Raw genomic sequence first — 22,639 nt, 5'->3', positions numbered from 1 at the left:
GAAGCCCACTTCATTATGACCATCTCTGTCTGTGAGTTTAAGGTAGGCAACAGCGGCCACTGCCCTGGTAGAGGCATCGCAGAAAGCATGGATTTCCTTAGTTACTGCTGCAGAGAGTGGTATTGAGGTGAACATTCTGGGAATCTCAAGTTGTTGTAGATGTTTGAGGGAGTGTTTCCACTGTTGCCACTGTTGTAATTTGTCTTTAGGGAGTTCAGTGTCCCATTCACAAATGTCAGTGGAAATGTCTCTGAGTTTGACCCTGCCCTCTACAATGACAGGGACAGCAAAGCCGAGTGGGTCATACACACTATTAGCGACTGACAATACTCCACGCTTGGTAAAGGGCTTCTCATTGATGGTTATTTGGAACCTGAACAAGTCTGTAGACAGGTCCCAGCCCAAGCCCAAGCTTCTCTGCATGGGTGTCTGCCCAAGGTCAAGGCCCTGCATGTCAGCTGCAAGGTCCTCACTTGGAAAAGCGTTTGTGATGGTAGGACAGTTGGATGAGATTTTATGCAGGCGTATGTTACACTGAGCCAGCATCTTCTGAGCCCCACAGAGAATGTTGATGGCCTCATCAGTGGAAGGAAATGATTTTAATCCATCATCCACATAAAAGTGGCGTTCAATGAACTCTCTTACATCATTGCCGTGTTCTTTTTCTCCCTCCATCGCTGTTCATTTCAGTCCATAAATGGCCACTGATGGGGAGGGGCAGTTCCCGAACATGTGGACTCTCATCCTGAATTCCTGTACTTCTCCATCCAGGTTATTGTTTTTTGAACCACAAGAAGCGAAGGTAGTTGCGGTGGTCTTCTCTGACAACAAAATTGTAAAACATTTGCTCCACGTTGGCCATGACTGCGTATGGGTCGGACCTGAAACGCATCAGAACTCCCACAAGAGTATTATTGAGATCTGGCCTTTTTAGTAGCACATCATTGAGAGAAACATTGTTGTATTGCGCACTTGAATCAAAAACCACCCTAATTTTTCCTGGCTTCTGAGGGTGATAAATGCCAAAACTAGGGAGATACCAGCATTCTTGTTCTGGAGCTAAAGCTGGAGCTGGTTCAACGTGGCCCTTACTGAAAGTTTTGTCTAAAAACTCAATGTAATGTTCTTTCATTTCAGGTTTCTTTTTCAGTGTTTTGCGGAGCGTCATTAAGCGACTAAGGGCTTGGTCCCTATTGTTGGGTAAACGCTGTCTGGGGGAGCAGAATGGAAGTGGAGCTACCCAATTGTTCCCCTCATCTTTAGTAAAGTCTCTGTGCATAATTTCCAGGAATAGTGCATCTTCTACTGAAAGAGCCGTTTTGTCATCGTCTGCTGTTTGCTGGAAAATGTGTCTGCCTACTTCTGCTTGTGTCTTCTCGAATTTAGGACAGCTTTCTGTGTATTTGTCTTTTATATAGATTTTGCTTGCACAGGGGCTAAGGGAGGTAGGGCGCCCGTTATTCAGAATGTCTGTCTTGAAAGAGTTTACTGTGGGTTTGTGGGCACCTGAGAGGCAGACATCACCTACAACCACCCATCCCAGATCGAGGCATTGGGCATAAGGTGCACTGTTTGGACCATTTACCTGACTGCGAACCTTGTGAGCTTGGATGATGTCCCGGCCCAAGAGGAGGAGAATGTCCGCGGCTGGGTCCAGAGGAGGGATCTGTGAAGCGAGTGCGTGTAGATGAGGGTGAGCCAACACAGCCTCCTTGGTGGGTATCTCATCTTTATTATCTGGAATGTGATCACATTCTGTCAGTGTGGGCAGCACCATGGACACTTCCTCATTTACATCCTGAATAACGAAATTAGTTGCTCTGCGTCCTCCAGCCTCTGACAAACCTGCACATGTTTTCATGGTGTATGGGAGCATAGTGTCTTTCACATTAAACATGTCGAAGAAAGCAGACCTGGCTAAGGATGAGTTGCTTTGATCATCCAACATGGCGTACATCCTCTTTTTCTCTTCAGGATTTGTGCGGGGATACACGTCGACTAAACAAATCTTAAAGCAGGATTTGCCTTTTAGACGTGGGCCACACACCTCTGTGCAAGCAGTTGTGGTTACAGGGCTTGAAGGATCAGACTCCCCGTCGTGGCTTTGAGGCAGGAGGTTAGAGTCCTTGGTTGCCCACAGAGGTGGGCCAGCATGCATGGCAGACATGTGAGCATCACTGTTACATTCCGAGCATTGGATAATGGCTTTGCAATCGTTAGCTCGGTGACCTGTGGAAGAACAACACTTATAACAAATAGCATGTTCTTTGAGGATGCTTTTCCGTTCATCTAGTGTTTTTGACCTAAAACCCCTGCATTTGGCAAGTGAATGGGGCTTGTGGTGAATAGGACATTGTCTGTCTGGGTTGAGAACTGACGTTCGAGCTGTGACATTTGTTTGACTAATATCTGTTCTGTTCACTGCAACCGCACCTCTGTATTTAGTTGGTTTCAACAATGGCTTATCAGGTTTTGGAGCTACTATGTTTGAACTTTGTAACATAAAGCTAGGATCTGTTTTCATTTCTGCATAATCATTTATAAACTGGACAAAATATGAGAAAGGTGGGTAAACTGCACCGTTGTCCCTTTTGTATTTTGTCCCCTGTTTCACCCAGGACTCCTGGAGTCCATAGGGGAGCTTTTCCACTATCGGGTTTATCCCCCTTGGGGTGTCCGGAAAGCTAAGGCCGGGTAGATAATTTTCACTTTGTGCATACTCTAACCCCAACAGGAGATCTGCAAGCTCCTGCAATAAGTGAGTGTCCTTATTAGATATTTTTGGAAAAGACTGTAAGCGTTGGAAAAGTGCCGCTTTGACTACCTCTGGAGAACCAAAACTTTTGTCCAGACGTTGCCACAAACGTTGAAGACCTGCGTGTGGGTTGTTCACATGGACCGCCCTGATCCTCAGCGCATGTTGTAGTGACTCCCCGCTGAGCCACTTGGTGAGAAGGTCAAGCTCTTCGCTGAACTTGAGGTTGAGGCCTTCTATGGCGTTGCGGAAAATGGACTTCCAGGACAAGTAAGACTCAGGACGGTTGTCGAAAACCTTGAATCCCGCTGTCAGCAGATCACGGCGTGCTAGATAGGCTGTGAAATCTGAGAGTTCAGTCTTTGGAGGCAATGAAGGTTTAGGCTGGGTTGAAATGTCAGTTTTTCTGTTTATAGGAGGGGACTTTGGTTGCTCCTGATCTACAAAATCAGTGAGATGTTCACCTGGAGAGGAGGCAACTGGTGGTTGACTCTGTCGTAGATGCTGAGCGTTGTTATTACCAACCAGTTGTCCTGTATCAGGCTTTCCGTCTTCATTAACTACCAAGCTGCGGTTAGTGAAGTGAGCATTCACATAATCTTGAGCACGTCTGATGGAAGGAGGTGTCTTAGAGGAGACTCCTTGTTCTGTGAGGTCAACGGCTTCATGCTCCATCGGCTGCTGCTTCCAGGACATGAGCTGCGGCGAGCACTGCTTCAGCCTCACCCTCCTTCTTTAGAGCGTTTAGTGTTGCCTCGATGCGTGCCTTCTCAACCTCCATGTCGATCTGGCATTTGGCGTACTGTGCTCTGGTGCGGGCGGCTTCTGCTTCTGCTCTGGCTCGGGCTGCAGCTTGACTGGTAGATGTACGACGTGAAGAGCGTGAAGAGCGTGAAGAGCGTGAGTGGCACTCTGACCGGACCACCATCTGGGAGAGAGGCGGTGACGCTTCAGGCTGAGACATCTTGGGTGCTTGATAGGTAGATAATCTTCTTACTCTGCTGCCCTCAGTTGAATGTATGGCTATTCACCCTATGCAGCGAGCTTAACATAAGAGGAGATGGTTCCAGGAACGACAGGACACATCGCTTTGTCTTTGTGTCTTTAACTGAAGACCGATTTTTCCTCTTTTAATTTTTAAGACTGTGAACATACAGTAAAATAATACGTAAGCATCAGTATCAACATATGTTGTAAACAAAACAGAAGTTAGCAACATAGCTTTCCTTATGCTTTACATTCATCACTAACATCTTTCCTTATACGTTCAAATAACCTTTTTAAGTAACATGAAAGTAACAAATCTTACAGAAAATGAAGTTAGACATTGCTTACTTACAGATTATGGCTCAACAAACTCCCCAACGATGTAAACTGGGCTTAAAGTTGTGCAGCTTGTTTTCTGCTCCATGCATTTTCTCACACTGCCTGCGTGAACTTTGCCTGCTGCTTACAACCCATCACCAAAGGGGGCAGTGTAGTGCACACCAAATAACCAAAGAAGAAACTGAAGGGGTAATACTGCCCACTATTGGGAAACCTGAGAAATTCGCCAGCCAAAGAAACCCAGCCAAGCCACAAACGAGGGGCAGAATAGATGATGACAGTTTTACAGTAAAAGACAATTCAAATTTGGGCTGGAATTTTTTTAACATTGCCTGTTGAGACTGAAGAAGAACGCAAGAACATTCATTATTCTATTATAACTGTTGAGAAATACAATAATATGCAACCAAACTGAAAAGATACACAAAAATATGTTGTTTTTTGTGAGCTTGAGGTCATCTTGATAAGTAATATACTCACAGTGTTACCTTACCTTACTGGCGTGGTCTGCTGGGGCGGCAGCATCTCTGCTGGGGACAGGAAGAGACTGAACAGGGTGATCCGAAGGGCCAGCTCTGTTCTAGGATGCCCTCTGGACCCAGTGGAGGTGGTGAGTGACAGGAGAACGGCGGCTAAGCTGTCATCCCTGTTGGACAACATCTCCCACCCCATGCAGCAGACTGTGACAGCACTGAGCAGCTCCTTCAGTGGGAGACTGCGGCACCCACGGTGTGGGTCAGAGAGATTTCGCAGGTCTTTCCTCCCTACTGCTGTCAGACTCCATAATAAAGACTTTAACTGATCAAGCACACACATCCATACATATGCAATAATACTAAGTGCAATAATCCTTTCTGTCATCGTTGTATTTTTACTCAGTTGTATATAGTATTTGTATTTGTATTCTATTTTTATCTTATTGTATATTTATTTTATTTTATTCTACTATATATAGTATTTTATCTATTCTGTACAGTTGTGTACTGTATTTATTCTTATTGTATTCTAATTTTTGCCTCATAACTTTTGCACTGTCCACTTCCTGCTGTGACACAACAAATTTCCCACGTGTGGGACTAATAAAGGTTATCTTATCTTATCTTATCTTATCTTATCTTATCTTATCTTATCTTATCTTAATATGCCTGGATACAAAAGCAATATCTGATGAGGTGTATTTTAAGCCCTGCCCATTCTCCTTGTTTTTTTGCTGAAGGGTGGTGTCCAAGATTCATCAACACAGCATGTAAATAAAAGGGAATGGCAAAGCAATAAAATGAAATGATCAGGGTCAGAAAATCTGAAAGCTGTCATGAGCTCATTTTTACTAAGCAATTTGTCCTTGTCCATTTTGCTGTATTCCTACTTTTCTTATGCTATGTCCTCTTCTCTGTTTCCCTCTTCGTGTCAGCTTCAGGGACAATTTAATCTAAACAGAATGCAGAAGAGTGGAGATGTCATCCTGGGTGGACTGTTTCCAGTCCACTTTTTCTCAAGCATTCCTGACCTGTCTTTTACCTCACAGCCACAACAACCTTCTTGCCACGGGTAAATATGATAAGGAAACAACAGAAAAAAGAGAAAACAGGACAAACTTAATGCTAGTATGAATGTAACTGTCATATCTAAAATAAATATACTTTGCTGATTAGCAAAGCTAAGAAAAATGGATGTTGAATGAAGCTTCTTGGTTATTTTTTCATTAAAATATCCCTTTAATTATTGTTATTCAGTTTCCTTAATTGTTTTTTTTTTAATTAGTTTCTATGTTCAGGGGTTTAGGCAAGCACAAACCATGGCTTTTGCAATTGATGAGATCAACAACAACTCCAGCTTGCTACCTAATGTGACGTTGGGATACACCCTTTATGATAATTGCGTTGAACTTGGAATTGGATTCCGTGGAGCATTTTCATTAGTCAGTGGTCAAGAGGAACAGATTATATTACATAATACATGTGTTGGAAATCCTCCAGTTGTAGGGATTGTGGGTGATTCTTCCTCTACACGTTCTATTGCTATCTCCAGCGTCTTAGGTTTGTACAGAGTACCCATGGTAAGTTATCAGTTTAACCATAATATGTCATTTTTGTTTATAATCCTGTAATTGTAAATTTAATGTGAAAATAATGTACAACATATTGTCTGTTTTTCACAGGTGAGTTATTTTGCCACATGTTCCTGTTTGAGTGACCGTCAAAAGTATCCATCCTTCTTTAGGACGATCCCAAGTGATGCTTTCCAGGTTAAAAATCAATCTGGACAAATACAAAAAGTCAACAGCAGCTGATGAGCAGCACTCATGTTTTAATCTGTTCACACTTAGGTACGTGCAATGATTCAGATTCTAAAATATTTTGGCTGGACTTGGGCAGGTCTGCTCATCACTGATGATGATTATGGACTTCATGCAGCCAGATCCTTACAATCTGAGCTGAGTGTGTCTGGAGAAGGTTGCCTTGCCTACATTGAGGTTTTACCTTGGGACAAAGACACTGATGAACTCAGGAGGATTGTGAATGTGATGAAAAAATCAACAGCTCGTGTGGTCATTGCATTTGTACATGAGAGTCACATGATAAACCTTATAGAAGAGGTGCAGTTTTAAAAGAATTTGATTGTTTCTTGGTATAAAACTATGCATTTCTACTCAGTGTAAATGATGTATTAAATTTTTATTTGAATGAATGCAGAAAACAAATGATATAAAATACATTTTAACATGACAAAATGCTTCAGTAACATGAAAATGTCACCAAAGTAGTTGTTAAATGATCACTTTTTACATTTGGTTAAATAAAATGCACAGGTAGCCAAGCAGAATGTAACAGGTCTACAGTGGTTGGCCAGTGAAGGTTGGACAGCAACAGCTGCTGTGCTTCAAACAACTAAGTTCATGCCATACCTGTGTGGTACATTGGGCATTGCTATTCGTCGAGGAGAAATACCAGGGCTCAGGGAATTCCTATTAAAAATACGTCCTGACCTACATCACAATACTAACTATGGAAATAGCATGGTGAAAGTTTGAAATTTACTAGCTGCAACAAATTTTTCTTGTCTATATTAAAACAAAACACAAAATAAACATTTTCCAATAATGTGTTTCAGGTGAATGAGTTTTGGGAATTTACATTTCAGTGTAGATTTGCTCCAGCTCCAGCAGGTTGGCTGGAAGGTGGAGGTGCACTATGCACTGGACAGGAAGATCTAGAAAATTTGAACACTGAGTTCTTGGACATTTCCAACCTCCGGCCTGAGTACAATGTATACAAAGCTGTTTATGCCCTGGCATATTCCCTTGATGACATGCTGCGATGCAAGCCAGGAAGAGGGCCTTTCAGTGGGCACAGCTGTGCCACTCTGCAATCACTTGAGCCATGGGAGGTGCGTTATTAATTTATCTTCATCTGAGTAAATCATTTATTCTATAATTACTTTCAGAACAAAATGTATCCTATTGGATAAGAAAACAACAACAATTCAACAAGTTGAAATGAGCTGAAGAGAGCTAAATTATTTTTTCATATTAAGGAAAAGTAGTGTTTAATATATTTATATTAGAGCACATTAACTAGTATGCATATATATGGCACAATTGGAGATGTTCCTGTTTAATTTAGAACTCGATTTTAATGCCTTTAATATGTACAGGTATAGTAAGCGTTAGATTTAATTTGGTTATTGGATAGTGGGTGCCACTGCCTGCACTGTGAAATTAATTTCTTATATATTACTTTTTAACAGCTTCTTTATTACTTGGAAAGGGTAAACTTCACCACTCCATTCGGTGATCAAGTGTCATTTGATAAAAATGGTGATGTTGTGCCAATTTACGATGTGATGAACTGGTTGTGGCTCCCTGATGGAAGCACTACAGTTCAGAATGTGGGTGAGGTTAAGGGGTCAGCTTTCAAAGGTGAAGAAATCTTACTTGATGAAGACAAAATCTTCTGGAACTTTAATTCCAAAAAGGTTACACATGGCTTTTCAGACTTTACCTTTTGTCACATTTACAGTTAATGTCATTCTGCTAGGAAATATTTATTTTTGTGCAACAGCCAGTTCAATCGGTATGCAGTGAGAGCTGTCCACCTGGTACCCACATGGTGAGAAAGAAGGGGGAACCTAAATGCTGTTTTGACTGCATCCCTTGTTCTGAGGGAAAAATCAATAACAAAGGCAGTAAGTCTTTTATTTCGTTTTTTTTAATCTATCAGCATGACATATTGAATTTCATTTTCATTAAATATAATATGCAGTTCTCCATCTTCCGCTTTCTTCATCTTTCTCCTTTTGCCAGACTCCTTGGAATGCACCAGTTGTCCAGAGGATTTTTGGTCAAACCCCCAGCGTGACCACTGTGTTCCAAAGAAGACAGAGTTTCTGTCCTACCATGAGCCTTTGGGTATTTGTTTGACAGCAACCTCACTGCTGGGCACATGTACATGTGCTGTTGTTCTAGGGATCTTTTTCTACCATCACAGAACACCCATAATACGTGCAAACAATTCAGAACTTAGTTTCCAGCTATTGCTGTCACTCAAGTTATGCTTTCTTTGTTCACTGCTGTTCATTGGGCGACCCAGGCTGTGGACATGCCAACTCAGACATGCAGCATTTGGGATCAGCTTTGTGCTGTGTGTCTCATGCATCCTGGTAAAAACCATGGTTGTTCTGGCTGTTTTCAAAGCCTCCAAGCCAGGAGGGGTAACCAGTCTGAAGTGGTTTGGTGCTATGCAGCAGAGAGGAACAGTTCTGTGCCTTACATCTATTCAAGCAGCCATCTGCACTACCTGGCTTGTTTCTGCTTCTCCAACTCCACATAAAAACACCCAATACCAAAATGATAAGATTGTTTATGAGTGTGCATTTGGGTCAGCTGTGGGTTTTGCAGTGTTATTGGGTTATATTGGTGTTCTAGCTTTCCTCAGTTTTCTAATTGCATTCCTGGCAAGGAACCTCCCTGATAGTTTTAATGAGGCCAAGCTCATCACATTCAGCATGCTGATCTTCTGTGCTGTGTGGGTGGCCTTTGTTCCTGTCTATATCAGCTCACCAGGAAATTATGCAGATGCAGTGGAGGTATTTGCTATCCTGGCCTCAAGTTTTGGACTCTTGATCACACTGTTTGGACCCAAATGTTACATAATAATAATGAGACCCGAATTGAACACAAAAAAGTCTATAATGGGTCGTGGCAGTGAGTCTTAATTATTTTTCCACATAGACTAGACAAGCAGCTTTAAAGTATATTAGAAAGAAGAGAAACTCCAGTAGTTATGACACGTTGAATAGGATGCAGTAGAAACATGTTTTTCTCTTTTTTCTTTGAGGGGTGGGTGTTAGTAGTAACATTTGAATTTTTGATCATTACAGTTGAAACAATAGGCATTCAGCATTAGGTATTTAGATAAATTGTGGCAGCCTTTTTCTCTCTCTTTTTTTCAGTCTTGCTTTCTACTGGGGATATTTGTTGGAAAAAGCACACATTGTCAAACCACATTCACAGATAAAATATAAAATTTGTACCAAAAAAATCCATAAACAAAAATAAATAAGGCTTAAAATAGTGCACTATTGTCATGTTATGTAGGTTAAGCTTAGAGTGAGTGCACGAAGTTGTCAAAAAATATAAGTGTGAATGAACTGATAAATGGGACTGACCTGTTTTTAATCACACATTATTCGCATATTCTGAATGACGGTACTGTAAATATAGTGGCTGTTTCAGACAGAAGGATGAGTTAGAATCTTCTGTAAACATATAGGATTTTGGAAAATGTTAAGCATGGACTTTCATGGGGTTAGAAGCAAAAGCATTTTTTTTTTATTGTACGCAGTACGCATCATTATCTCATTTTTCACAGACGTGAGGTTTAGAGGTGTCTGCATATTAAGCCTTCATGTTAATCTTGAATAAATATAAACTACTCACAAATTAAACAGAACAGTTAAATCAAAGACTGTATTTTTAAGAATAAAAATCTTTTAGAATTGAAAGTCTTTACTGATATACCCTGTAGATATATTTGAGAAAGAGATTTATAATCAGTTCATCCATGCACCCATTTTTTCCAATTATCATTGGATAGATCACATGGATAGAAGCCTAAGCAAGGTTGCCCGGACCTTCCTCTTCCCAGCCACCTCCTACAGCTTATCCGGGTAAACATCAAGGTGTTCCCAGCCAGTCAAGTAATATAATCTCTCCAACATGCCTTGCGTCTGCCTCCTTCTGGTAGGACATGCCCAAAATATCTTATCCAAAAGGCAGCCAGGAACCGTCATTCAGCCAGATTCCTGAACCACCTCAACTGGCTCGTTTTAATGTTGAGAAGTAGCAGCTCTACTCTGAGCGTCTGTCAGATGGTTGGTCTCCAAGAAGGCTGATTACTCTGAACTATTGCTTTGCACATATGTTTTGCATAAACAACAGTTAGAACCCATTCCCAGACATGAAGAGGCAGCAAAACCACCCTGTCATCCACTGACCAAAATCCCAATGTACAGGAAGCAAGCCGAGGGAAAAGAAAAATAACCACGTCTTCTTGCTGCCTCTGACCAAGGACCTGGCCACAAGAAGGATTTGTATGGAGATATGAAAATGTGAGAGCTTGTAGAATAAAAAGTGAGAATGTGTAGAAAAAATTTGAACTCAAAAATGGGATATTGCACAGTGGCAGGAATGAGCAGTAGTACAGACTTCACAGTACAAAAAAAATTTAGTGGCAGTTAGTACAGTATTGCACATTTTTTTCCTAATATAAATACCAATAACGTGAAGTGACCAGTGCAGATTGTACAGTGTAGTTGTGAAGCTGCAGGGTAGCTTCTGAGTGCATGCTGTGGAGTGTTTTTTATGTGTTTAAGTGTTGTGGTTCAGGTGTCGTATGGCTTGATGGTAGAAACTGTTTTTAAGTCTTGTAGTCCGGGCAGACAGACTGTAACGTCTGCCAGATGGTAACAAGGGGAAGAGCTTATGTGCTGGGTGGCTGTGGCCCTTGATGATGCTTTGCGGAGGCATCGCTGAAGATAAATGTCCTGAATGGCAGGAAGCTTCATGCCAGCGATGTGTGTAACCGGTGTGATTCTGCATTGTGTCTGATAAAAAAGGTAAAAGAAAGAAAGACCTCCAAGTAAATAATTTGCCCACTCCAGCTCCTCTCCCACAGGGGAATTGTAGAAAAGGGCTGGCATTTATTTTTACATTAAAGATAAAGTATGCATTTACACGTGACATATTTGACATAAGATAAAACAAAAACATGAAATCTGACATACCTGATAAAAAAGGTAAAAGAAAGAAAGACCTCCAAGTAAATAATTTGCCCACTCCAGCTCCTACGACCAAATACAAACGGTGGGGAAGAGGGTTAGCTCAACCCACCACAACTTCCAAGCCAGCAAGGAGTATATATTCATGCTAGCATTTATGGCACCTGAAACACATTTATGATACACACATACTACACACTTATAACATCTAACAAAAAACAGGCTTAATAATGACAATAATTGAACTAAAATCACAATCAACATCAGGGTGGCTAAATATGAATTATATGTGTGTTTTAAGGTTTTGGAAAGAAATGACACCCACCTCTCCCACAGGGGAATTGTAGAAAAGGGGAGAGGCAAAAGGGGTACACTGTATTTATAGGACTGCACCAAAGAGGAAGAAGAAAAGAATGAGGAGGGGCTCTAACTGATAATGAACATAACTACAGGCTTGGAGGTCCTAAAAGTCAGGTATAAAAGGAGCAGTTTGGGGGTTTAGAACACATTTTGTGTAATTATAACAATGTGATTTATGACCCTGTTACATGTGCTCTGCTGCCTTCACCACCCTCTGTAGTGATTTACGGCTGCTAGCACAGCAGCTTCCGTACCAACCTGTAATGCAGCTCGTCAGCAAGCTCTCGATTGCACACCTGTAGAAATTTGAGGTGATGCTAGCGTTCATGCCAAACTTCCTCAGCCTCCTCAGCAAGTAGAGAAGCTGGCGAGCTTTCCTGATAGCAGTGTCTGTGTGAAGGGTCCAGGAGAAGTCCTCCGTGATGTTGACTCCAAGGAATTTGAAGCTGCTGACCCTTTCGACCTTGACACTGTTTATGTGGATGGGCTGGTGTTCCCTGACTGGTCGTTTCCAGTAGTCCACTATCATTTCTCTAGTTTTTCTGATGTTGAGAGACAGGTTATTTTACAGACACCACTTGTACACTGCCATCACCTCCTCTCTATAGGTCGTCTCATCATTGTCTGTGATTAAGCCTATGATGGTTGTCATCCGCAAACTTGATAATGGTGTTAGACGCAGTCGTGTGTAAACAGGGAATAAAGGAGGGGGCTAAGCACACAACCCTGTGGCATTTCTGTGTTTAGGATGAGTGATGATGAGGTGTGCTTACCAACTCTCACAACCTGGGGCCTGTTTGTGAGGAAGTTTAGACTCCATCTGCAGATTGGTGTTGCTAGGCCAAGGTCAAGGAGCTTCGAGGTAAGTTTTGAGTGGATGATGGCTGTGGCGGAGGCGTGGCCCCGGGCGCAGCTGCAGGGGAGGAGTGGAGCAGAAGGCTCAACAGGGCGGCGCTGCGAGGCCGGTAAGAACAGCTGATGGTGTTTATGTACTGATGATGGTCTCCCTCCGCTGTGTTTTTATAGTGAGACGGGGAGGAGCGGCCAGGGAGAGATCAGCTGGGCTCGTGAGCTGTCAGGCTGTGCGACTGATTCAGCTGTCAAAACAAACACGTCAATAAATGTGGAATTTGGCAGTACATACCTGCGTGTGCGTGTATTTGTGCCTGGTGTACTCCACAATGGCGTTAAATGTTGAGCTGTAGTCGATGAAGAGCATTCATGAATATGTATTCCCTTTTTCCAGGTGAGTGAGGGTGGTGTGCATTGCCAGGACGATGGCACCCTCAGTGGCTCTGTTTGTCCGATAGGCGAAGGGGGTCCAGTGTGTCAGGGAGGGAGGAGCAGATGTGACCTTTGACCAGCTGCTCGAGGCACTTCATGATTACGGACATCAGTGAAACAGGACGGTAGTCATTCAGATAAGAGACCACGGATTTCTTAGGAACGGGAATGATGGTGGATGTTTTGAGGGACGTGGGGACCACTGACTGCCTCAGGGAGAGGTTGAAGATGTTGGTGAACACCTCTGCCAGCTGGTCGGCACACGCTCTGAGAAGCCGGCCTGGGCTGCCGTCCGGACCCGGAGCTTTGTGAGGATTGACCTTTTTGAAAGTCCATCTCAAAGCTTCTGTTTTGGGGTTAGAGTTGCAGCCTCACTGTCCTCCTCAGGATAGAGGATCTGTTCTCTGTTGTCGCCTTCAAAACGAGCAAAGAAGTTGCAAAGCTCGTCTGCGAGAGTTGCGGCGGGCTGAGCACTGCCTGTGTTGTCCTTCTTGTAGTCAGTGATGCAGCGCAGTCCATTCCACAGTTGCCTGGTGTCAAAGCTGTGGTAGCTGGACATTTTGTCCCTGTAGTCGTTTCTGGCCTTTTTTATGGACTTTCGGAGGTCGTACCTGGCTGCTTTATATGCATCAGCGTCCCCGGAGTTAAAGGCAGAGGTCCGCACTTTTAGCATGGCACAAATGTCTTTATTTACCCAGGGTTTCTGATTTGGATATATCCGGACGGTGGTTTTAGTGATGGTATTGTCCATGCATTTTCCAATATATCCAATGACAGAGTCTGTAAGTTCATTGATTTTGCCATCAGTTGCATCCACAAATATCTGCCAGTCAGTTGTCTCAAAGCAGCCCTGTAGGACCCCCTCAGCCTCACTGTCCCATTTGTAGATGACCCTGGAAACAGTTTTTTCCTGTTTGAGGCTTTGTCTGTACGCAGGCAGCAGCAGTATGGAACAATAGTCAGCCTTGCCAAAAGCTGCGTGGGGGAGTGGTTTGTAGCACTCTTTGAATGGAGTGTAACAATGGTCCAGTGTTTGATCACCTCTTGTGGAGAAGGAGATGTGTTGATAGTTGATAGTACTTCATGTTGGCTCTGTTGAAGTTTCCCAGCACAATAAAGGCAGCTTCGGGATTTTTGTTCTCAAGTCCAATAATGATGTTATACAGTTCGTCCAAAGCCGTAGCTTTATCAGCATGTGGGGGGATGTAAACAGCTGAAAGGAGAACTGAACTGAACTCCCTCGGGAGGTAAAAAGGTCTGACTTGGTCAGCAGCTTGAGGCTCTGAGAGCAGTACATTTTTAAGATACACACATCTCTAGCCCACAAAGAGTTAACCATAAAGCACACCCCTCCTCCCCTTCTCTTACCTGAGTCCTTCGTTCGGTCTCCCTGGTAAACAGTGAAAGTTTGTTGTCCAGAGACTGGAGATTCACGAGCAGGATGCTGGGCAGAGGTGGCTTGCTGTTTCTCTGTCGGGATCGGCTCAAAAATCCGGCGCATTTCCCCCTCTTTGTAAACAAAGGATCCCAGGTAGCAGAGCGTTCACGGTGTCGAAACCTACTGTAACATCTGAACTGGCTGACGAACGTAGCTCCCAAAGCATTTGTGTTTCATGTCAAGTATATGATTGTGCTATGCGCACAGAAATAGAAAGCAGTACAAAATAAATAATAACATTTTTGCTGAGATGACTGGGCGCTCTCGTCGGTGTGGCCATCTTACGGCGCAACGTGAAGGCGGAATGCGCAACCGCAAGCCAGAAACTAAACTCAATTACCAGCTCCCCTTCCTTATTACTTACCTTCTACTTCACTTCAGCCTCCCGAGGCTCTGTAATCAGCCATCTGTATTGTGTCAATGCCAACCATCTACTTTCCTTATTGGCCTCATGCTCTACAACCTAAGGAAACCCTCACCACTACCCACCTGGACTGGTACCAGTCTCAAGAAATGAGATCGGTACCAGTCCACTTAGTCTGGCATTCAAAATAATAATATTGATTAAAAAAAATATACTGATATTTTTTCAAAGAAAACCCAAACTTTGAACTTGGAATTTTTTTTTTTATCATTCCCTTTTGAGACATTTACCATGAATTTTGCTGTACATGAATTATAATTCGACAATAATTTGATATATCTCTCAGTGTGCACCTCATATTTTGGTTGAACCAAAAGAAAATCATTCTTCCTTTATAACTGTTGAAAAATAAAATAACATTAAAAAGGAATAAAATAAACAAAAGTAATACACTCACAGCGTTACCTAAGTCTTCCTCGATACAAAACCAATCTCTGATGAAATGTGTTTTAGGCCCCGCCCTTTCACCTTGTTTTTCTCACATGGGTGGTATGGAAAATTCATCAACACAGCATCTCAATAAAAGGGAATGGCAAAGCAATAAAATGAAATGACTAGGGTCCGAAAATCTGAAAGCTGTCATGAGCTCATTTTTACAAAGCAATTTGCTCTTGTTCATTGTGCAGTATTCTTATTTTTCTTATACTATACCCTCTTCTCTGTTTCCCTCCTCGTGCCGACTACAGGAGCAATTTCATATAAACAGAATGCAGAAGAGCGGAGATGTCATCCTGGGAGGACTGTTTCCAGTACACTTTTTCTCAAGCATTTCTGACCTGTTATTTACCTCACAGCCAGAACAGCCTACTTGCCACAGGTAAGTATGACAAGGAAACAACAGAAAAAAAGAGAGAAACAGGACAAACCTAATGGTAATATAAATATTAAGTAATTATATTAATATATTAGTATAAGTAATTATATTTTGTTGATTAATAAAGCTCAGCTAATTTCTACGTATCCTGATGTATTTTTCAAATCAAAATGTTTTTTGTTAGTTTCAATGTACAAGGATTTAGGCTGGCACAAACCATGGCTTTTGCTGTTGACGAGATCAACAACAACTCCAGCTTGCTACCTAATGTGACGTTGGGATACACTCTTTATGACAACTGTGCTGAACTTGGAATTGGATTCCGTGGAGCGTTGTCATTAGTCAGTGGTCAAGAGGAACAAATTATATTACATAATACATGTGTTGGAAATCCTCCAGTTGTAGGGATTGTGGGTGATTCTTCCTCTACACGTTCTATTGCTATCTCCAGCGTCTTAGGTTTGTACAGAGTACCCATGGTAAGTTATCACTTTAACCATAAAATGTCATTTTTGTTTATAATCCTGTAATTGTAAATTTAATGTGAAAATAATGTACAACATATTGTCTGTTTTTCACAGGTGAGTTATTTTGCCACATGTTCCTGTTTGAGTGACCGTCAAAAGTATCCATCCTTCTTTAGGACGATCCCAAGTGATGCTTTCCAGGTTAAAAATCAATCTGGACAATACAAAAAGTCAACAGCAGCTGATGAGCAGCACTCATGTTTTAATCTGTATTCACTCAGGTACGAGCTATGATTCAGATCCTAAAACATTTTGGCTGGACTTGGGCAGGTCTGCTCATCACTGATGATGATTATGGATTTCATGCAGCCAGATCCTTACAATCTGAGCTGAGTGTGTCTGGAGAAGGTTGCCTTGCCTATGTTGAAGTTTTACCCACTGACAAAGACACAGATGAACTCAGAAGGATTGTGAATGTGATGAAGAAATCCACAGCTAGTGTGGTCATTGCCTTTGTGTTTGAGACTCACATGATAAACCTTATGGAAGAGGTGCAGTTTTAAAAGAATTTGTTTCTCTAAACTGGTTAATACATGTATTATGTCTTTATTTGAGTGGACTACAGAAAAATAATGATATAGAATTAATTTTAAGTCAAGCAAGTACTTCAATGTCATGATGATGTCAGTTGTTGCCATTTACAATACTGCTTTTTATATCTGATGAAATAAAATGCACAGATAGAAAGGCAGAATGTAACAGGCCTACAGTGGTTAGCCAGTGAAGGCTGGACAGCAACAGCTGCTGTGCTTCAAACACCTGAGCTCATGCCATACCTAGGTGGTACACTGGGCATTGCTATTCGTCGAGGAGAAATACCAGGGCTCAGGGAATTCCTATTACAAATACGCCCTGATCTACTTGACAGTAATAGCTATGGAAAGACAATGGTGAGAGTTCAAAACTTTACTGTGTTAGCTGCGAAACTTTTATTTGGTCCTTTTAAAACACACACACACATACACACACACACACACATACAGCTATTAATAATATGATTCAAACATATATTTCAGGTGAATGAGTTTTGGGAATTTACATTTCAGTGCAGATTTGCACCAGCTCCAGCAGGTTGGGTGGAAGGTGGAGGTGCAATATGCACTGGACAGGAAGATCTAGAAAATGTTAACACTGAGTTCTTGGACATTTCCAACCTCCGGCCTGAGTACAATGTGTACAAAGCCGTTTATGCCCTGGCATATTCCCTTGATGACATGCTGCAATGCAAGCCAGGAAGAGGGCCTTTCAGTGGGCACAGCTGTGCCACTCTGCAATCACTGGAGCTATGGGAGGTGAGTTATTAATTTATACTTCATCTTCATCTGAGTAAACCATTTATTCTATAATTACTTTCAGAAAAAAAATTGTTGGATAAAAAAAAAAAAACAATTCAATAAGATGAAATGAGCTGAAGAGAGCTAAATGGATTTTTCATATTGAGCAAAAGTAGTGTTTAATATATTTATATTAGAGCACATTAACTAGTATGCATATATATGGCACAATTGGAGATGTTCCTGTTTAATTTAGAACTCGATTTCAATGCCTTTAATATGTACAGGTATATTAACCCTTTAGAGCCGATCGGAGTGGGCACGCTCTGTTTTGCGTAACTATTTTTAAATCCCGGTAGCACTGCAACCACTTAAGCTAGCGCAAAATTTTTTTTTGCATATGAAACCGGAGGAGTTGTACTTACATCTTATGCCATCAGCTTGTCCTAGGTCACGGTTTCCTTCCACATAAAGCTTTGCAAAAACTGCATAAAAAGCACTTGCAGGAACAAAAACATAATATTCCAGAAACACGCTTTGCCGATCCGATCAGCTGTTCATAACACTTCCTACGTTGGAATAGACGTCAGCGCGAACTTTTGCATTTCCGCCATTACCTGCCCGAAACTGGAAGTGACGTCATTTTCGCGGAAATGTAGTCTTTTTTACCATCAGGGCCTCAGGGCCTATACTGGTCTTTTTAAAAGTTATCTTTGACTTTATGACTTTCTGTGTCGTTTCTGGGATGCTTAGGACTCATATTGCACTGCTGGAAATAGTTTATTTTGATGCATATGCTGCTTTTTTGCAAATTTCCACTATAATATTTATTTTCGTTTTTCCTGCAGTGTATAAAAATTGGTGTATTTCAAAAATAAAACTATGAAGACACTCAAAATAAATTTCCTGTGGTGGGAAACTATTTTGTGCAACTTTTTTGTATTTACAGTTTTGAAGGATAAACCTCTTAAATTTCTCTAACTAGAAATATATGTTAAAAAAGCAAAAACGATTTTCAATTTTTTTGTAGTTTATTGCACTGTTTTGCAATTTATGTAATTACTATGCACTTAATGAATACATATTATTAAAATCTGGGCTATAATGGTTGTATTGATGTATAGCAACTTGAAATGCTCCCAAAAATGGCTCCACAGCATGTAAAAGTATAAAGTAAGCTCTGGCGGACTTGGTTCTATGGTAGGTCTTAAAGGGTTAAGTGTTAGATTTAATTTGGTTACTTGATAGTGGGTGCCACTCCCTGCACTGTGAAATTAATTTCTTATATATTACCTTTTAACAGCTTGTTTATTACTTGGAAAGGGTAAACTTCACCACTCCATTTGGTGATCAAGTGTCATTTGATGAAAATGGTGATGTTGTGCCAATTTACGATGTGATGAACTGGTTGTGGCTCCCTGATGGAAGCACTACAGTTCAGAATGTGGGTGAGGTTAAGGGGTCAGCTTTCAAAGGTGAAGAAATCTTACTTGATGAAGACAAAATCTTCTGGAACTTTAATTCCAAAAAGGTTTGATATGTTTTTATTTGACAGTTATCTTTTATGATATTTGTATTACATAAAATTGTAGCAGGCAATATTTATTTATATTTTGTCCAACAGCCAGTTCAATCGGTATGCAGTGAGAGCTGTCCACCTGGTACCCACATGGTGAGAAAGAAGGGGGAACCCAAATGCTGTTTTGACTGCATCCCTTGTTCTGACGGAAAAGTCAGTAATATAAGCAGTAAGTGTTTATCTTTCAACATTGCATAAAAATAAAATTTAATTCGTATCTGTATATAATATGCATTTTACCATCCTCCCCTTTCTTCATCTTTCTACCTTTTATTAGACTCCCTGGGGTGCACCAGTTGTCCAGAGGACTTTTGGTCAAACCCCCAACGTGACCATTGTGTTCCAAAGAAGACAGAGTTCCTCTCCTACCATGAGCCTTTGGGTATTTGTTTGACAGCAACCTCACTGCTGGGCGCATGTACATGTGCTGTTGTTCTGGGGATCTTTATCTACCATCACAAAACACCCATAGTACGTGCCAACAATTCAGAACTTAGTTTCCAGGTATTACTGTCACTTAAGTTGTGCTTTCTTTGTTCACTGCTGTTTATTGGACGACCCAGGCTGTGGACATGCCAACTCAGACATGCAGCATTTGGCATCAGCTTTGTGCTGTGTGTCTCATGCATCCTGGTAAAAACCATGGTTGTTCTGGCTGTGTTCAAAGCCTCCAAGCCAGGAGGGGGAACCAGTCTGAAGTGGTTTGGTGCTATGCAGCAGAGAGGAACAGTTCTGTGCCTTGCATCTGTTCAAGCAGCCATTTGCACTGCTTGGCTTGTTTCTGCTTCCCCATCTCCACATAAAAACACCCAATACCACAATGATATGATTGTTTATGAGTGTGCAGTTGGGTCCCCTTTTGGTTTTGCAGTGTTATTAGGCTATATTGGCATGTTGGCTGTCCTCAGTTTTCTAATTGCATTCCTGGTGAGGAATCTCCCTGATAGTTTTAATGAGGCCAAGCTCATCACATTCAGCATGCTGATCTTCTGTGCTGTGTGGGTGGCTTTTGTTCCTGTTTATATAAGCTCACCTGGAAATTATGCAGATGCAGTGGAGGTATTTGCTATCCTGGCCTCAAGTTTTGGACTCTTGATCACACTGTTTGGACCCAAATGTTACATAATAATAATGAGACCCGAATTGAACACAAAAAAGGCTATAATGGGTCGTGGCGCTGAATTGTAAACATTTTTCCACATAAATTAAAATACATGGATGAAAATAAATACATTTAAATTATTAGATCATAAATATATAAACAATTCGATTCATTTAATACTCATATTACTCAGTCTTTTATTTCTTACTTTTCTGAATCTGATTTGTATTCAAAATATATTGACCAGGGTTTATAATACTCTTACACTCCATAACCAAGCATGTGAATTTGAAAGTATCAACAACAGAAATAGTTGATACAAAGAAGATTTAATCCATTTTTCACATAAATGAATTTTATGCAAGATTGTTAGCGTTTTAACAAGTTTTAAATACAAGAATGTTTTATTTTTGAGCAATAATTTTGGATTATAAGCAGGGGTGCCTTTTATATTAAAAGGCACTCTTTTTGTCCGAACCACTTTTCCGAGAATACGCGCTTCTTTTGCGGTTCGGGCTCCTTCTGACAGTTCTTTGGAGGTGGAGGAACACCAAAGTAATTGCTTAAAGGGTTAAAGGAGCTTGCTTCTTCGACATCTTGAAGAGTTCTAAACAAATGTCTGTCCTCCTCCAGAAAATGTTATGTAAGCAAACACGCTTTGCAACTTCTTATCTGGTGCACGTATTTTATTTTAAAAGCGCATGCGCACCTGCAGACCACTTATGTGCACCCCTGATTATAAGCAATCAAGACATAACACTTGATTCCTTAGATGAATCCTGGCTAGATGTAGAACAAGCACTTTGCAATAATCTAGAGATTTCAGACCTACCATTTATAAGCTCAAACATCCAACGACATGAATGCTTCAAAAGCGTCAGCTCTTCTCTGACAGCATGGTGGGAGTTTCTAAAATTGACGGAGTCTTCATTAATCCCATGCAAACGTACACCTGTCTGGAACAACCCTGACATATTACAAAACAATATGATAAACTTTCCAGATTGGAGTGGTAAAGGAATCAAATACTTAGAACATATATTAGAAGGAACAGAATTTATTCCATTTGACGGACTAGTTACACAATATGGGATCAACAAGAAAAGATTTTTAGAATATCAACAAATTAAATCCATAGTAAAAAAGAAATTTAAACCGGGTCAAGTTGAACTATACAAACACCACCAAGTGTGGTTCAATTTCTTACTCTTAAAACCCCAAAATTACTTTCCAAAATATACAGAATGCTTTCTAAAACGGATGAATCAATATCACTTCCTATTGCAAAATGGAAAGCGGATTTATCAGTTAACTTAGATCAAAACTTCTGGTCTAAGATATGCTTAAAAACCTTTCATTTAATTAGAAATCCCAGTCTTCAATTAATTCAATACAAAATATTACATAGAGTGCACTATACAGGCCATCGGATGTTCAAGATGGGCTTTACGTCTACCAACAACTGCTCACACTGCCAAACCAATTCACCGGACAATTATATCCACGCTCTTTGGTTCTGTCCACCAGTTCAGAAGTTTTGGCGCGAGATATGTGAAGACTTATCAAAGTGTCTGAAATGTAACATTCCAGCTTCCCCCTTAGTGTGTTTGTTGGGCAGCTTAGATAATGTCACTTGAATATAGCCCATATGGTCTTCACTGCCCTATGCATAGCCAAGAAAACAGTCCTCATGAACTGGAAAAATAAAAATAATCTTAATTCTAACCAATATAGAAATTATCTATTAGATTACATTAGTCTTGATACAGCCTCTGCCACCACATCAGATCAATTGCTCTGGGCTCCTTTGATCAGCTCCATCACCTAGTGGGGGCGGGGGGGTCATAGTTTGGTCCTACCTTCGCTGTTCTGATTGGTGTGGGGGTAGGGACAGGCTTAGGGCGTCGGGGGGTTCCCCAGGAGCATCTTCCTTGGAGGGTTGCGGTCATGGCCTATTAAGGGCTCTGTTGGCTCTTAGGTGACTGTTTCCTCGTGGCTGCGTGCAGCGGGGCTAGGGGAGGGTCTGTGCTGATGGACGTGGGTTACTGACCTGGTAGCCTGGCTTCACCTGGGTGGGTCCGGGACAGGCGTGGGGTTCTGGGGGTGCTCCATCTCTGGGCTGGGGCCCTGGCTGGGCCTTGGGGCTTGGGTCCTGGTTGGTGTGTTGCTGGGGTTGTGGGCGGGTGGGTGTATGGGGCCCAGCCCTGGCACGGGGTGCCGCCAGTGCATCGAGCCACCTGGGGGGCTCTTCAACTGGTGGGGGAGGTTGTTAAATCTTGCAGGAGGTCTCCTCTCTTCAGGAACTCACTCTGCAGGAGGGGGAGATATAGGAGAGGTGGAGGAAGATCTCAGCCTGGGCGTCTAATGTCTTGTGTAGTCTGGAAGATGAGTGGATGACGGGGTGGGTGCAGTTTTCTCTGTGGTGGGGTCGGGTACTGTCCCGGGCTCTGTGGCGCTGCTGAACTGGGCCCCGGTCCG

The 22,639-nt window shown here is 41.7% G+C and overlaps 2 protein-coding genes across 2 annotated transcripts; both read left to right on the top strand.

The window, feature by feature from the left end:
• The first annotated feature begins 5,459 nt into the window (after positions 1 to 5,459).
• Positions 5,460 to 9,295, top strand: LOC113036610 (extracellular calcium-sensing receptor-like). Its single transcript, XM_026193022.2, has 9 exons — positions 5,460 to 5,629; positions 5,843 to 6,137; positions 6,240 to 6,326; positions 6,408 to 6,677; positions 6,891 to 7,100; positions 7,193 to 7,468; positions 7,829 to 8,056; positions 8,143 to 8,266; positions 8,385 to 9,295. Exons 1-9 carry the CDS (start codon positions 5,460 to 5,462, stop codon positions 9,293 to 9,295), a joined length of 2,571 nt encoding a protein of 856 aa, XP_026048807.1.
• A 6,262-nt stretch (positions 9,296 to 15,557) lies between these two features.
• LOC113036771 (extracellular calcium-sensing receptor-like) lies at positions 15,558 to 20,247 on the top strand. Its single transcript, XM_026193243.2, has 9 exons — positions 15,558 to 15,682; positions 15,864 to 16,158; positions 16,261 to 16,347; positions 16,428 to 16,697; positions 16,887 to 17,096; positions 17,223 to 17,498; positions 18,784 to 19,011; positions 19,105 to 19,228; positions 19,337 to 20,247. The coding sequence occupies exons 1-9, from the start codon at positions 15,573 to 15,575 to the stop codon at positions 20,245 to 20,247; spliced, it is 2,511 nt and encodes an 836-aa protein (XP_026049028.2). The 5' UTR covers positions 15,558 to 15,572.
• The last annotated feature ends 2,392 nt before the right edge of the window (positions 20,248 to 22,639 follow it).

The sequence above is a fragment of the Astatotilapia calliptera genome, chromosome 14, assembly GCF_964374335.1.
Source record: "Astatotilapia calliptera chromosome 14, fAstCal68.1, whole genome shotgun sequence".
Taxonomy (NCBI): Eukaryota; Metazoa; Chordata; class Actinopteri; order Cichliformes; family Cichlidae; genus Astatotilapia; species Astatotilapia calliptera.
Note: the sequence above shows the minus strand (reverse complement) of the source record. Positions and strands in the feature narration are given on the sequence as shown.